The following is a 16516-nucleotide window of genomic DNA, read 5'->3' on the forward strand; positions in this document are numbered from 1 at the left end:
ATTCCTTTATTGCATACTGCATATAGTGTATATATTTCCATTATAGTTTTTCTCTATTTTATCTTTATTTTTATTGCTTTTTTTACACTCTATACTGTATCGTGGATCCTTCAACTGCAATATTAACATTACTTTTTTTTCTTTTTCTTTTGCAGCAAAAAATATATTGCTACTACAAAAACTAGATCATACCGTATTAAGAAGTTGATGTAAGAAATACCATGACATGTTATGTTTTATAAAAGGACGTGCCTGCCTGCCCTGCTTTGGAATAAACGCTTGAGGGTGCAATCCTCCCCACACTCCATGTCACTGTGTGAAGGTAAAATTGGGTCACACACACAGCACACACACACACACACACACACAAGGTCAGGCAGAGCACTGGAGCAGTTAATACTATCTTGGCACACTTAACTATATTAGGCTGTGGAAGGCACCCCGGGCCCTGTACATAATATGGTGTCAATCCGATAATGTCAGAGGTGGCCTAGGTTTCTGCAGCATGCGTCAACACTGCAGCGACTGTTGAGAAATATTAAAATCATTTTAAATATTTGGAATAACATTTATATAACACCTGCAGTGTGTGTATGCATCATTCTATCATTCACATATGTAGCACAAATCAAGATTTGAAATCCCAGTTTAATCAATGAGTGGCACACTGAGTACTTGATCTTAAAGGGCTGGGCAGCATGATAGAAAACACTGCAATAATTGTAAAGAATTTTTCCCTGATCCATGGCACTCTTATATCCAAAAGTTAAGTTATTTCTGCATACATCAGAGTCTTTTGCAGTGGTTTTATTGTTGGAAGAGGTTATTCCTTAAAAGTGTAATATGAACATCCTGTTAAGCCAAAATAATCACTGACTGATCACATTTCCTCCTATAATATGGTAAAAACCACCTCTATTACACTTTTGGAACTATATTACTTTCATTTGACTCCTATTAATTGGAATTAAAATTCTGTTTGTGTATGTGTGTGTAATGAAAACACGAGAGGCAGGGTCCGGTTTTAAAAACTCTCAGTAACTCTATTTCTGTATTAATGTACAACCGTTGAAAATTACAACAATTTTTTTGTATTTTTTTTCCACTTTTTTTTTTTTTTCCATTTTTTTTTTTAAACGATCTATCTATCAACAGCCATTTTCCAGAAGAAAAGTGAACAATGTGAGTGGGAAGAAAAGAGAAAATAAAGAGAGCAAAATGCATTGAGGGGATGAATGTAAAGAAAGAGAAAAGAGCACAAGATGGGGGAAGGAGACAAATTAATGGTTAACGTTTATTTTCTTTTGCAGCGGAGTGTTTGCGCGTGAGTGTGTCAATGTGCGGCATGGTATGTGCGTGCAAATGTCTATGGGTGGTGCTGTAGTGTGCGTGAATGGCTGAGATTACACTAGCTGCTTCAAACAACTTCAGTGGAGGTGCAAATGTTCGAGGTCTGGCTCACACTGGTCTGGATCTACATTAGCTGAACACAAAGCAACAAACGCCTGTGTGAGAACGTAAAGAGACAAGATTCGGACAAAGTAATTCAGTAGTTTTACTTCGATCATAATAACTAGCAGCTATTTGCTAGCAGTAGAGGCTGTAGCAGATCAGTTTTGGTACTGACACAACAAAGAAGAGGGGGGAGGTGTGTTTATTGTGAAACACCAGCAACAAGATCTAAAAAAAGTTGTTGTCTAAACACACATTCATCATATTCTTTAGTAGTTTGTGTACATAAACATGCATCATACGTAGCAAAATATTGTTTTTAGGTATTTAAGGAGTACGTGGGACAGTGAGGTCACCATTTTTCCACAGTAAACACACCATATACACAGCAGAATTTACAACAAAAGATCTCCATAATCTGCCATTGAGAATTGTTCATTGACATGTCAAGTTGCATCTATCTGGTTGATGATAAAGCTTATTCAAAACAGAGCCAGGGCAGTGAGTGTGACATGTTTAATCTAGAGGTATCACACTTCACTTGTTTCCAGCTTACGAGAGTTAACTGAAATGAAAATTTTCGGTTCAGGCTAACACAGTAAGTGCTACAGGTACAACTGCCAGCAACAGCCCACTAGTCATTATGGTCTATATGAAACCACCAAATACAGATCCACAATCAGCACAGTCTCCTTAAAGAAAATGTATTCCATCTTCCTCGTCTGCTTAATAACAAAAGCTTCTCCATCTTTACTTGTTTTACTTTTCTGTCTAATGATTATTCCAGCATCACAGGGATAATGTTGGGAGCTCTGACACTCTTTTCAACAGGCAACATGTTAATTTTAGCTGCTCATGTCAGTGTCTTAACGCTTAATGTGAAATAAAAAAATACCCAATGTTGTCAGACCCATGACAAAACCTCAAAATTTGACCTATATGATCCGATCTGAGAAGCTGCAATAGGTGTAACCGCACTGAATGTGATGCTCTGAAGCCAAAACGTGTAGATGAGGTGAGGGTGGGCATGAGAAGAGGAAGGAGAGATACAATCGTGCCATTCCGTGACCCTGCAGCGTTATGGGAGTGAGGAGGGAAAGACAGAAAGAAAGAAGCAAATGAGCGAGTATAGAGAAGCGAAAAGGAGGGGTCAGTATGACTGCACCAAGGGATGGTCATGGAAGGAAGCAAAGATAGTAAGTAAGGAGGGAGATGCTGGTGCTTTGCAGTCGCGATGGAGCTTCAGGTGTCGTGGAAATCCTTCAGCAGCGTACGTCGCCTCTGCTCAGCAATGTGCATCTGATTCTCCAGATCCTGTAAAGAAAGATATTAAAAAATCCAATCAGTTATTATTATTATTATTATTACCACCAATCTTCTAGCATTTAGCTCCAGTACAGTGTATGTAACAAGACTAAGAGTCTACAGCCATGTAGACAGGCAGCGCTTTGAGCTTAATGTTTACCATAGCATGCCAGCATGCTCACAATGAGAATAAAGTAAAGTAGTAAAGCCCGCCTCTTGCATGATTTGATTGGCAATTGTGACATTGATGAGCAGTGTTGAAAACTTTAAAATATTTGAAAAACTGCTCCACACCACAGGAAAACAATTTTTTTTGCAGGTGACGTGGTTCTAGCAGTGCATCTATGTGTGTTCAGCCCCTTACCCCTCTGTCGCTGGCGCTGAGCTCCCCCTCGCCTCCCACCACTCCTCTCTCATAGGTGTCGGCCCGCTCCACCTTCCACGACAGGTTTTCTATCTCTGCTTCCAGCTGGGCCTGCTGGTACTCAAACTGCAGAGAAGGACAGATATAAGATTTAAAATAGGCTGTAGGAGGGCAAGACCACCCTTGATATAGTTACTTTATTTTAGGGCACGGGCAGAGACTCACCAGTTTCTTGCGTGGGCCGGACTCCATGTAATAGGCGTAAGGGTACGTATACTGAAGCGTGTAGCGACACTGGAAACAAAAAGACAAGACACACTCATGATGTTGCACTACCTGAGAAAATGTTCACTCAGACTGTGAAAATGAAGAAAGGCACTTGATAAATGTATTGATCTTTACTTCAATGGTATCTTATGAGCAGGTATATCATATTTTAAGTCATGACACATGCAAACTAAAGGGCAGATCTTCACTTCTGAAATCATCCATTCAGGAAAGAGAAAGTGAGTCAGGTAACATTTCACAACATGAAAGAGGTTTGACATGGTTGTTAAACAAAGGTTTTCAATCCAGTGATCAAAATGAATGATGATGTAAACACGGTAACTTATTAAAATAATAAAACGTATTTCTGTCCATCTCCTCCCCATTTCATTTCTCCCCTCACGTCACTTACTTACTACCTGTGCATCCAGAACATGGACACAGTCTCAGTTCAGTGTGTGAGTACCTTAGCCAGTAGCTTTGCAGCGTTATGCAGGTACTGCCAGTCAATCCAGGTTCCCAGGTTGTTCATCACTCTCTCCTGGATCTTCTCCTGGATCCTCTGGTACGTCTGAGCCTCCAACTGCAGAGACTTGTTGTGATTCTCCCACTTGTAGGAAAAAATAAACAAATAAAATATAATAAAAATGAAAAACAAGAAAAGACAGAACATATATTTCTTCTGTAGCAGTATAGCTCGACAGTGTGCTGTGATTCCTGTCCCGACAATAGCTTTTCAGACATAAATGTCCAACTTTTATACAAGAGTGCAGGAGGAAATCTGTCTCAAGTCCAACAGATGAAATTATGTTTCCATCTGGTTTATATAAAGTTTTGCACACTTTGAATTCCACCCTGTCTCCACAGATTTCTCCACCAGTCTCAGCATTTGGGTAGAGAGGATGTCTGACAAGTTGCAAAGTTTCACCCTTTACATTTTTCCAGGCACAGCTCTTATAGAGCATTTTGCAAAATTTTTATTTTATGTTATTAGAGCAATACTTTGGAAAAATCTATATTGGGATCCAAAAAAAACTCACCCTCTCAAAGTAGAAGAGGTATTTCTTGAGGGCCTCTCGGGCCTGAGCCTGCTGACTCTGGTTGACTATATCAGGGTTTTCTTTGTAGCGGCTGCACTCGTAGTATTCACTGCCGTGAGTCTTCCAATCACCAAGACACATCCAGCAGAAGTCTTTCAGGAGACACAAAACACACATGTATGGGCTCCACACTTTATAGAGTAATTACAAAGCATGTAAAAGTAAGAACAAGTTTGGTATCATAGAACAGCCTAGACTCACAAGCCATCTAAATGATTTGCTCAATAGAGACTGAGCCCCTTCTCCTGGCTTTCGTTGCTAAGAAAACAACTTGTAATTTGAAATTTGAAGAAACCTGCATTGCAGAACCAATCCAATTTCTTTAGGGCAGTAACTTACGGAATTTTATGCTTTTAAACACATCATATAATGCTTTCGACGTTAATTTAAGTTCTCCAAGTGTTACAAAGTGATTCAATATATCTCCAGTTTGTTTTACTATAGAGGAGGGGGGGAGGGGGCATCGTTTCAGGTGAGACATGTCTTTGAAGTAAGGGGCATACATTTGTTAGCAGCTGTTCTTGCTGCTCTTCAAGCAACTTTGCATTAAGAAATCCGCAGTCAATTGGTACTAAGGCACTAAGATCTTGCGAGACTAAGAACAGCCTTAAGGCTCAGCTCAGTTCTTATGTCTACAGCCAGTCTAAACCAGACAATATTGACTGTGGTTGGCAATATATGTTTTCTTTCCCCAGATAACTTACCACAGTTTGGTTTATTCACATTCACAAAATTTAAGTAATGAAGAAGAAGCTGGCAAAAAAGGATTCTAAAAGCTAGCTTCAGAAGTTATTCTGAAGGGTTTTTGATTCTGGGTACTCTACTCAACAACTATAACTTTCCTTTAGGATTGTAGGCTGCCACCATCAGCCAAAAGAGAGCAAAAAGGAAAATAAATGCGACTTTTATTCTAACCAAACCTCAACTTTCAGTCATTCTTTTTGTGTCACATCTCATGCCACTAGGTGGATGCAAAGTGCCTCACAGAACTCACTGGGTTCCAGATTCACTGGATCATAGTGAACATGTGAAACACAGAGACAAACTACTTACCGTGTTTGCACTTGGAGCATTGCTGAAAAAAAACAAAGAAACAAGAGTAAGTCAAATTAGGGAACAAGACACCTGGCAAAATAACCATGGGAGTCACACTTTAATCAATCTGAGCAAATCAACCATTGTTTAAAACCATTTAACTGATGTGTAACACATACAGCTTAAAAACTGTTATATATGTTAAAATATTAAATAAGATAAAAGACAGATCCATACATGCCCAGGAGGGATTAAATCAAGCGTCAAACTATTAAAGTTTAGGAGTTAGGCTCTCAGAATCTGAACATATTTTTAGCATTTCCTGCGTTCTGGGAAAGAGTGATTTTCAGCTCTGACTCACCATGTGATTGCACCCTCCGTTCTTCTCAATGCAGATATTGCACTTAGGACACTAGAGGGAGGTTGGTAATGAGGTTAGAGTAACTGACAGGTTACAGCACACTATTACAGATAACAAGTAATATGTATTTTTGGTGTTTTCAAACTGTGTGAGATCCTTCGTGAACGTGACAAAACTACAGCACGTGCGCAAGTACGTTGAAATACCAGAGCCTGTATGTGTGCAGGACTGCATGTGTATACGTATAGAGCAATCATACATCTTTAGTGTGTGCGCTGATGTAGTTAGCCGTCTCCGAGTCATCTGCACATTTGGTCAGCCATTTCCGGATCGTTGCACAGTCTGTAGGCGCGTGGTACATCTGACGGCATTTAAAACTGAGACAGAGAAAGAGACAGAATAGAGACTCACTTTTGTACTGTTTACAAGCAAATAACACACAGCTTCATTATAAACCCACATTAATAACAAATAACATGGGAAATTTGGTTTACAGTAATAACAGTTAAACAAATCTAGGTCAATTAAATGCTTTTAACACACTTTATTTATCTAAAACACACCAACAGCTGTGTAGTTATCTGTGACTCAAAAGGGCTTTTCTCATTCCACTTTTATTCATCTGTTTTTTTTCTTAAGCTTGGAGGAAAACATATTTTGATTTTCCTCTTACTCCCACTTTGTCCAGTGTCCAAGAATGTAAACTGTTGTTGGACTAGATAAAAAATAAAAACATAAAAAGGAAATTAAAATTCTGCCAAAAAGAAAACTGCACAAGAACAAATACACATACAAATAAAATAACTGAATACAATCCTGACACACAGCCAGCAGGCAGGCACACAAACAAAATCTGACCATAGTCAAGCAATACTTGATTCATACTGTCGTGTGTGTAGTGCGTTTGTGTCCTACCAGAAGACCTCATTGCAGCGTTCACACTGCACCCTGCGCGCCCGGGGCTCCTGCACCTTGATGACAATGGGACAGTCTGCACCCGGACACAACTGCAATTGGAAGTGACTCTGTGGGACAGAGAGATCATGGAGATTAACTTAGAGGGAGATTAAGTGTCAGTGTATTTTCCACCCCTTGCTGGAAGTTTTCAGTTCTCTTAGACCAACTTCGGCATGGAGGTCAGTTTTTAAAGGGTTGGTTCACCCACAAAACCAGAGAGAGAGAGAATTCAAATTTAATGAGATGTGAAGGAGATTCAAAGATTCAGTCGTTGAAACAAACGCTCCCTCCCTTTCCACATGCCTTCGACGTCTTATTTGATATACATGCAGACCTTGACAGAGCATCTGAGCAAACAGACACACACCTCGACGTAGTCTCTGAAGAGGTAGCGTCTGTATTTGTCCTTCAGCTCCTCTGCTGGCAGCAGCGGCAGGACAAAGTCTTCTGGCATCTGCAAGGAACAGTCCTGAGCCATACACGAGATACCTGAACACACACACAAATTTGTCCCAAATAATTGACAGGTTATAGTGAGAGAAGCAACATGTGCACACACTGCCCTACAAAGGCTTCAACTTCTTCTGTGATTGTGCAGGTTCCTCTGTGGCTGTGTTTTAGTTTAAGCGGGGTGGTTTCTAGTTATAGTGACCCAGAAACTGGATTGGGGGTGATAAGTCATCATAAATATGTCCTTCATACAGCTGATAGACAAACACTTATCAGACTCAGAAGGACTTTGTTATGTGGGCCGACTTTATCAGGGAGATTGTAGAAAACTAGTACAGGGACACATCTGCGCACACGCACACGAGGGAGTCTAGTAAACTGTATGCACTTTACCACACACATACAGTATGCTGTACAAAAACGTATCTGTGTACACACCCACACACCCATCTGCGCTCCTGCTGACACAAGCACACTTTCTCTCTCTCACTCCTTCTCTAAAGTATCACACAAGCACTAATAATCATAAGTAGGAGAATGTCTGCTTGGTACATTTTACACCACACAGGAGTCTTCAAAATCTCATATTACACCTCCCTTATCTTAAGTCACTATTGGGTTTTACACACACACACAAACAAGTAAACAAATATTGAGAAACATCCAGCCAGGGTTTGTAGAGTTTTCTGTCATTACAAATGAACGTAGCTTGCTTTGTTAAATTCAGTACTAGTTTGTAGACCTTTGGCAAGGTCACATAGGCTAAAAGAAACTAAAAAGGACCAGATGATGAAACTGAAACCCTGAGCGGACACACACAAATACAAGGACAGACATACAGATACATGAACAGACACTTGGGAGCTCACATCAAACAAAGTGTGACTCACCCACTCTAATACCAGCTTTGATGCCCCCCCCCCAAACACACGCGCACGCACACGCACACACACACACACACACACACACACACACACACACACACACACACTCACTCTCCCTACTCACCCACTCCAATGCCATCTTTGACAAGTACAGTGCAGTGCTGCTCCCAGCATGCTTTGCAGAAGGAGTGCTGGCAGGGCAGTGCCAGCAGGGAGTCTCTCCGGACAACCTGTAGACACACACCACACTGGAGGGACTGAAGGGCCTGAAACACACAAACACATAAATCATCAACACACCCTCAAACACAAACTGGAGAGCTTGTTGGGGAGCTCCATATACAAACATATACAACAAAATGGCAGTAGAATCTAGTTAAAGATAAAGGACATCTGTAGCAATAGTATTTAGTAATCTAGTCAATATTCAACTATTTTTTACACTACAAGTAGATTATATGCTGCATTAGAACTTTGATTTGTACTTGAAGTTACTTTGCTGTGGATATAGGTGCAGCGGTGAATCAATGGCTACAAAAACAACTGTTCAAACTACACATTTTACTCACAGTAAACAATGTGTTCAAGGATTTTATTGCTTTACTATGGCTTTTACACAATGTTTTCCAATGCATGTGTTTGGCCTGAGAGGTTGCCTTTAAAGTAGTGTTCACACAAATGAATGACAGGAGAACTGGGTTACAAACGAATAAACTGTTTTGTAGTAACTGTTAAGATTGGCCACAAGATATGAATGAAGATCTGAATGAAGGTATGAACAAAGCCTGTAAACTGTCCATGAGTAAAGCCCTCATGTGATCTGTCACTCACAGGGACTGATCTGCAGGTGCTGCTGGGCTGGACCAGAGCGTCCGACAACAGCAGAGATGAGTTGGACTTGTATCTGTGGGGACATGGACAGAACCAAGGGTCATATGATGAGACAGGAAACGTTAAAACTGCAGCGCAGAAGAATATGAGGTAGAGAGAAAGAACCTGTGAATGTAGAAATGAAATAGTTGCAAAGGAATATCAGAGACAGAAAGATAATGAAAAAAAAGAGCAAGAAGGAGAAAGTACAAGAGAGAAGTTAAAGAGACGAGAGAATTATGAGGATAGGAAGGTTGGGCAAATTAAAGAAGTAGAGAAAGGGGAATGAAAAAGAAAGTCTGCAGAGACATACCTGTCCAGTATTTGTGTAACCTGCCAGTGAAAGTGCACCAAGATCAGTTTTGCTACCGCTGGTAAAACCTGAGAGAGAAGAGAGAGAGAGAGGAAAGAGAGGAGAGAGAGAGACACTTGTGAAAAGTTGCTTCATCATATTTAATTCAAAGCAATGAAATGTTGCATCAGTCACTTGACTGTGCTGAAAGTAAGATAATCTGTAAAGAAAAAAGCAACTCATCAACTGATTACAACCAAATATGTAGGACAATTAAACGCCAGTAGAACTGTAACAATTACTTGATTAATGATTTATCTTACCAAGAGAAACTTTATCAATAACAATTATTTTAATTACTGAATAATCTGTCACTCATTTTCTGGATTAATCGATTAGTTGTTTGGTCCATAAAATGAAAAATGTCCCCTGTTTCCCAAAGCCCAACATGACCATCAAATGTCTTGTTTTGTCCACAACGCAGATATTCAGTTTACTACGACAGCTGACTAAACCAGAAAATATTCACATTTGAAAAGCTGAAATCAGAAAATGTTCTTTTTTTTACTACAAACAATTAATCAATAGTGAAAATAGTTGTCAATTGATTTAATAGTTGAAAATGGATAAATGAATCGACTAATCGCTGTAAAACAAACTTCATAACCTCATATTATTACATAGACTACAAGATTTAGCAATTAAAGAAACATAAGCAGCTTCATCTACAGTAGAAATTATATTCCATTCATCTAAGACACTTTCAAAACAAAAGGCTGCACTGACTCAATTAACACCCCTTTGCCTTGATTAAAAACTAAAATGTAAGTCATCCAGTGAATCCCTCTGATGACTTGATGTATTTTCAGTTGTTACTGTTCAGTGAATATTAGATGAGGCAGGAAGATGAATCTATAAAGGGAGATATCTAGGATTACTTTAGCATATCACCTTGCACTACAGGCCAGACGTCTATGGCTCATGTTAGTCAATGAGGTTATTAAAGCATGGAGGTCAATGGTTCAAATCCAGTAAAATGACTGAGAAGTGCTACCCGCCATCAACACACAACTGCTCCTCTGAGGGCTGTGAACAGAAGACTGTAGTTGTGCTGTGCAAGTCCCAGGTGTGATTATGTGTAACTGAGTGTGAAGTAAGGTGTTAACTGCAAAACTGTATGCACACTCAGCAAAGTCACCCTAAATAAACACGAGTAAAATAACTGCTTATTATGGAGGTCCGAAAGGCCGTATTCAAGATGATATAACATCACAATCACTGTTAGTCCGCCTCCTTCAGTCTCCGCCAAAGAATGCATTAATATTAATGTGTGCACTCAGAACAATGTAAACTGTCAGAGATTACAATTAGCCTGCTGTGAGAGTATGCACACTCACACATTTCAGGCTGGTCATTTTAATGCAGCTATAACCTCAACCAACATCATGCAGCCATGCACACAAATTCTGTTACATAACTGAACATGTGATATACACAGGATGCTCATAAAACTTCTCTTTACCTTACTTTACCTCTTTGGTAACCTGTTTTTTCTGTGTTTGGAGAGGAAGTGGTCATTTTTTTTAAACTTCTTGTTTCCACACTGCATCATTTTGGCACAAATGACTTCAGGTAGTGACTTTCAGCACTCATGCTACATCTATAAGTGGCCTTATGTTATGTAAAACTCACTTGGTGACTGATGTCAACACTGAGACCGAGACTACTACTAAAATTATTGTGAACTCTGAACGCTGACTCTCACACACGCTGATAAGATAGTTGGTTAATACTACAGCCTCAAAAATGACAAACATGTTTTGGATTACATCCAAACTAAAGTGGCTGGATTTGAAAATGAATTCCTTGTCTTGCTCTGTTCTTCAATCCACACAAAAGCTACATTAGCTTTTCAGAAACACGCAAAAAAAAAAATCAAGAAATCAAAAAGTTGTAATTTTACTGTGGACAGAGACTAAGCTTTCCAACAATTGTGTATGCCCTCACAAACACAACTGGGCACAATCTAGCAGAAAGCAGATGTTCAGTCAATTTTTTCTGTGATCATTCACTCAATTGACTTGTAAGGATGAAAGAGGGATTTGATTAACAGGTCTCAGTGCAGGACTTATTATTTTATTAGCATTACTGAGCTGTAATGAAATAACCATTTTATACTCGTGCAATCCTCTTATGACAGAAACTGAAAAATATCAGTCAGTGAGCACAACTGAAATGTGTGTTCAGCTTAACACAGCATCACTAATCATGGAGAGTAGAAGGCAACAGAAATGGGTTTAACCTACTGAGACGATGCAGACTAACCAGACTCTGTTCTACTCTTTGCACCGTTTCCCTGAAAATTAGATCGGTGTGGTTCTCATTAGCGCTTTATGCGAATATACTACCAAAAGCCTGTCTGAAATTATTTTTCTTTGAACTGCTTTACTCATGGTCATATAAAGTGTACGGTGGTCTGTGAGGTCTGGGAGCGACATCTGTCTCAAAAGGTATGAACAAAATGTGACAGCGGCAACCCTTACCAATTTATCTGACTTTAAAGACATATTTTATCATCAGCACCCTGCACCCAGTTACAGACACAAGCTCACCTTCAGTGCAGCAGCCACAGTGTGGACCTCCTCCGTTAGCACCCTCTGACTCTCTTTGTAGGTCAGGCAGGTGAACAGGTACTCCTCTGGGTCGAATGAGTCAGCGCCCTGTTGCTCCACATCGCTGGCCACACCTTCATAGTAGCTTTGGATGTCGCCCTGATCCTCCTCTTCTCCCCCATCGTCATCATCATCCTCTTCTTCAGAGTTCACCCCGAAGTCTTCCTCATTACTGTCCGACGCCTGGCTGTTCATGTCCACAGACATCCAGTCGATTGAATCAATCACCCGGACAGGTAGACAACCAGCCTACCCGTCGGATCCTAGTGGTCCGATTAGCTGAAATGTCTCGTTGGACAGTCCACCTTCCTGTGTCTCTCCACACTCCTGTCCACCTGCTTGTGTCACTGTTCAGAGACACCCTGCCTTTCCGTCTGTCTGAGGCGCATAGAGAGCGCGCTCAGCAGCAGCGGAAGAAGCAGAAGAAGTCACACTCCCCGTCACTCATTTCGAAAGCTGGTCACAGGACAATCTAAGGAGAGGGGGAAAAAAGACTAAAGAGGAGGGGAGAGGAAGACAGGAACGAGAAGGGAGAAAAGTGGAGAGAGAGAAGAATAAGCAGAAGAGCAAGAGAGTTGAAGAGGACAAATAAAAAAAGTGTAAGAAATTTTTTTGTGTTGTGAGAAAATAAAATCTAATTTGTCAATAATGCCTACTGATAAGTGGATTAAATTTTTTTTTAAATGTATAGCATCTCAATAGTTGCTACGGCACATGCCAGCAGTTTAGAGCACTTTCAAATGTTTTGACAACAATATGACCCAGGATTATGATTATTAGGGATTCATCTGCAGATTAGTTTCTCCATTAATTATTTGGTCTAGTGTCTGAAAATAGTGAAACAAGCTCATCACAGTTTCCTGAAGCCCAAACTGAAATTATATTCAATGCCTTGTCTGGCCAACAGTCCAAAATCCACAGTTACTCAGTTTACTAGTATCAGATAAGACAAAGAAAAGCAGCAAATCCTCCCATTTGATTTGCAGCACACACAATAAATCAATAAAAACATAAAAACAAAGATAACAGGTGACAGAATAGTATTCAATAGTGTCCTAATAACTCACTATTGTCTTCTCTCTAAGAATCATTGAGTAATACCTCCGGCATTTGGCTGACAAGGTGAAGATGTGTTTACAGAATGATTAATAAATCCCTGTCGTTCTCAGTTATCCTCAAATTTGCTGAAAGCAAATGTCCACTAACTTCTCAAGAGTTGGTTATTATTGTAAGGAATCTTCAAATAATCATTCAGTCTAAAAATGTTCCTAAGAGGAGAAAGAAACAGTCACAAACTGAGTCACTGACAGGAAGCCCAGCCATCTGCATTATCACTACTGCTGCTGCAGACAGGGACGTCCGTAGAAAGACACCAAAGTTCCATGAAAAATAAATGCGCAAATACATAGAAAATACAGAATTAACTAATCCCATTACTTCTGGTCTGGGTCACATAGAGCATCACATTGTGTTTTCTTAGTATCTTACATTATTAGTCTATTTAAAAAAGGATTTTATTTGGTGTAATTTCAGACCGCAACTCCCTTACTTTACTCTCCCCTTCCAAGCATGAAGGAGAAACAATGGTGTTGTGCAAAAAGCAAAACATTTTACACACTGGACCTTTTACCTTTTTTAAATAATTAACCCTATTGACTGGCTCAGAATACAGTAGACAGAGCAAGCTATATTACAAACAATCCTTCAGAGAAGATCAGATAGTCACTGGAGTGTCTTTAATTCTCCACAAATGATATACGTCTACTGATGACAACAAATACCATCATCCACTTTTCTGCCTACTGCCCACAGATTACTCACCTTTTCAGAGAAAATAAAATGACTAAGATTCTGTTGTAATTTTGCAATCAAAAACAATCACATTACTCAGATTTGTCACAAGAACTAAACTTGTCTCTAATACACAATTTCAATCTTTACAATAATATATATTCTGCAGCATGGCTACAAAGTCCACCAGCTAGGTGATGCAAAACTTTTGGCTGTGCCCGTTTCATCTGACATTTCTACACAGCAGTTGACGTTACAGATTAGATCATATTCCATCAACCAAGCTGGAGTGTACGGTTAACAGAAGTATCTCCTGAAGTCTCTCTCTCTCACCCCAACTGGTCGAGACAGACGACCACCCACCTAGAGCCGGAGGATCTGTCCTAGGTTTCTGCCTTTTAACAGGCAGTTTTTCCTTGCCCTTGTCGCCAAGTGCTTGCTCATGGTGGTACTGTTGGGTCTCTGTAATTAATGTTTTAAAGAGTTCGGTCTAGACCTGCTCTATTTGAAAAGTGTCCTGAGATAACTTCTGTTATGAATTGGCGCTATACAAATAAAATTGAATTGAATTGAATTTTGTTAATTTACTAGACATTGCAGCCTGTTGACAAACTGTTTTTTTTTTTGTGGGATAGAAGACAAGCTAGCCATGATCTAAAGGCCATGGGCTGAGATTGAATTAGGTCCAAGGTCCTTCCCTCCCATGCTCTCTCCCAGTCTGGAGTCAATCAGACCACAGCTACATCTACCCTACTCACCATTTGACCATTTTCTATGCTATGAGCAATTAAAATCCTCCTCATTTACACTTTTTTTTCTTCTGGTTACTCTTCCTGCAGTCCTACTCCTCGTGTTGCCCTCTAGCTTTGGATTGAACTTTACAAAAGGCACGATTTTAAATCAGCTCATGCTCACTACACATCCTGTATTTTTTTTTTTTGATCCTACAACAGTGTAGATCTGTTAAACACGTGCAGGGCACAAGGCATGGGTTAAGACTTAATGTCACGGTTTAGAGGATTAGCTGAAGATGCTTTAGCTTCGGGGATGAAGAAAACAGACAAACCATAACTGTAGTTAACTTGGTGGCGGGAAGAGAAAGCCCGTCTCAGTTGGAATTAAAACCAAGTTGACTGCAAGCAGACAACAGCAAAGCAGTGACGCATGACTGGGTTCATGTAATAAATGGCATAAATGGTTAGCAAATACATTTTTACATGTCTTTTGTCGACAAATGTAATTATTTTGGGGATTTTTTTTTTAAGATTGTGTAGCGAGATTTTTCCTATGATGACTTTAAAAATGACCACAGTACTGGAGATCAGCTTTACAACATGATGTGGGGCATAACTGAAATAGATTGTGTGATATTTATTGCTTTGTTTTACCCTAACATTACCCAGCTCTTTGGCAGACCAATCAAATTCCTTTGCATGTACAAACTGCACTGTGGAAAGTCAGTTCCCTAGCATTGCTGTGCAGCACCAGGGTCATACTAAATTGTTTGTCCATGTCAGAATGGGGTTCCCCTAGCACACACACAGTTATCATTGTCCATACAGTGGTTTTTTTTTTTTTTTTTTGAGTATGTATGATTAGCTTGTGTTTTTTTTTCCCCTTGCCAAAACATCCCATCGAACTCGGGTTAAAGAATCCAACAACTTTCAATGGGAAGGACAGTCCGATGATACAAACACTGACACCACAGAGGCTCTAACATTAAGTAGGCTTATTAAGACATGTGATTTGTTTCCACTCCGATCAAGAGACACCGGATAAAAACAGTTTGCTGGCACCGGGGTTCAAACGTGACATCGTAAATATCCACCTGGATAAAAAAAAACAAGGTTAGTCGGGAAAGCCTGCCAGCCGGCCCCGGTGCCAGCCCAGCGACAGACGGATGCACGCATTCCGCCCGGTGCAGGCTAAAAATAGGCACCAAACTGGGTGACACACATCTTGCTAGGCTAATGTATCACAGCGACTCAGCACAGGTTTGATAACACGTCTTGGGGGATGGGAAGGAAGAGCTTTAAGGGAGAGATTAAGTAACGTAAAAACGGCAGTAACAAATACTGGGCTTCGGCATTTCGGTCCGACTTGAAATAAACTACAATAAAAACGCCAGTGAAGTGAAATCCACAGAGCGGCTGGCTAACTTGCTCTTAGCCAGATTAGCTTCCTGGCTAACGTGCTGGCAGTTACATTGGCCGCGGAGTAACGGCATGTCAAACCCACGAGTTTTTCCCCCGAGTTAAATTGTTGGGTACTTTCAGAACAGACTTGCAAAGGTTTTCAAGAAAAGGTTAATTTAGACCTCTAACAAGAATTTGCAACATAATATAACACCCCCCCTTATCGTTCCCTCCCGCTGTGTCTCCGCCTCTGGGCCACTCTAGTCCGGGGATTGAGATGTAAACAAGGCCCTCTGGAGCTCGGGAGTAAACAGGCACATTTAAACAACCGCTGCATTCATTTCCACGGGTTAAAGTCGGTGGTATTTACCTCTCAGGGCAGCGCTGACAGCCAGAAGTGGGTTTTGTGTGGGGAAACCCAGAGAGCGATTTACACTGTGTTCGCCAGCCTGGTAGGCGGAAGATAGAGGTACTTATCTATGACGTCACGTCCGCGTTTCTCACGCCAGCCCCCCCCTCCCCCTCCTCTCCCTCTCTCTCCCTCTCTCTCCCTCTCTCTCTCTCTCTCTCTCCTGGGAAAG

The 16516-nt window shown here is 40.5% G+C and overlaps 1 protein-coding gene across 1 annotated transcript; it reads right to left on the reverse strand.

Annotated features, from left to right (window-relative positions):
- Nucleotides 1-1017: 1017 nt before the first annotated feature.
- arih2 (ariadne homolog 2 (Drosophila)) lies at nt 1018-16443 on the reverse strand. The gene is made up of 15 exons (XM_051424487.1): nt 16306-16443; nt 11950-12503; nt 9359-9426; nt 9007-9079; nt 8300-8441; nt 7209-7330; nt 6800-6909; nt 6144-6261; nt 5885-5935; nt 5542-5563; nt 4429-4580; nt 3855-3998; nt 3347-3415; nt 3122-3247; nt 1018-2766 (listed from the first exon to the last, which is right to left on the reverse strand). The coding sequence occupies exons 2-15, from the start codon at nt 12214-12216 to the stop codon at nt 2695-2697; spliced, it is 1536 nt and encodes a 511-aa protein (XP_051280447.1). The 5' UTR covers nt 12217-12503; nt 16306-16443; the 3' UTR covers nt 1018-2694.
- Between the last annotated feature and the right edge of the window lie 73 nt (nt 16444-16516).

This window comes from Dicentrarchus labrax, unplaced genomic scaffold, assembly GCF_905237075.1.
Source record: "Dicentrarchus labrax unplaced genomic scaffold, dlabrax2021, whole genome shotgun sequence".
Taxonomy (NCBI): Eukaryota; Metazoa; Chordata; class Actinopteri; family Moronidae; genus Dicentrarchus; species Dicentrarchus labrax.

Coding starts and splice junctions, on each gene's coding strand:
- arih2 (XM_051424487.1), bottom strand. CDS start 12,216: ATGTCTGTGGACATGAACAGCCAGGCGTCGGACAGTAATGAGGAAGAC. Junction 8,442..9,006: donor GCACCTGCAGATCAGTCCCT/GTGAGTGACAGA, acceptor TGTGTGTTTCAG/GCCCTTCAGTCCCTCCAGTG. Junction 2,767..3,121: donor TCAGCGCCAGCGACAGAGGG/GTAAGGGGCTGA, acceptor CTTTCTTTACAG/GATCTGGAGAATCAGATGCA.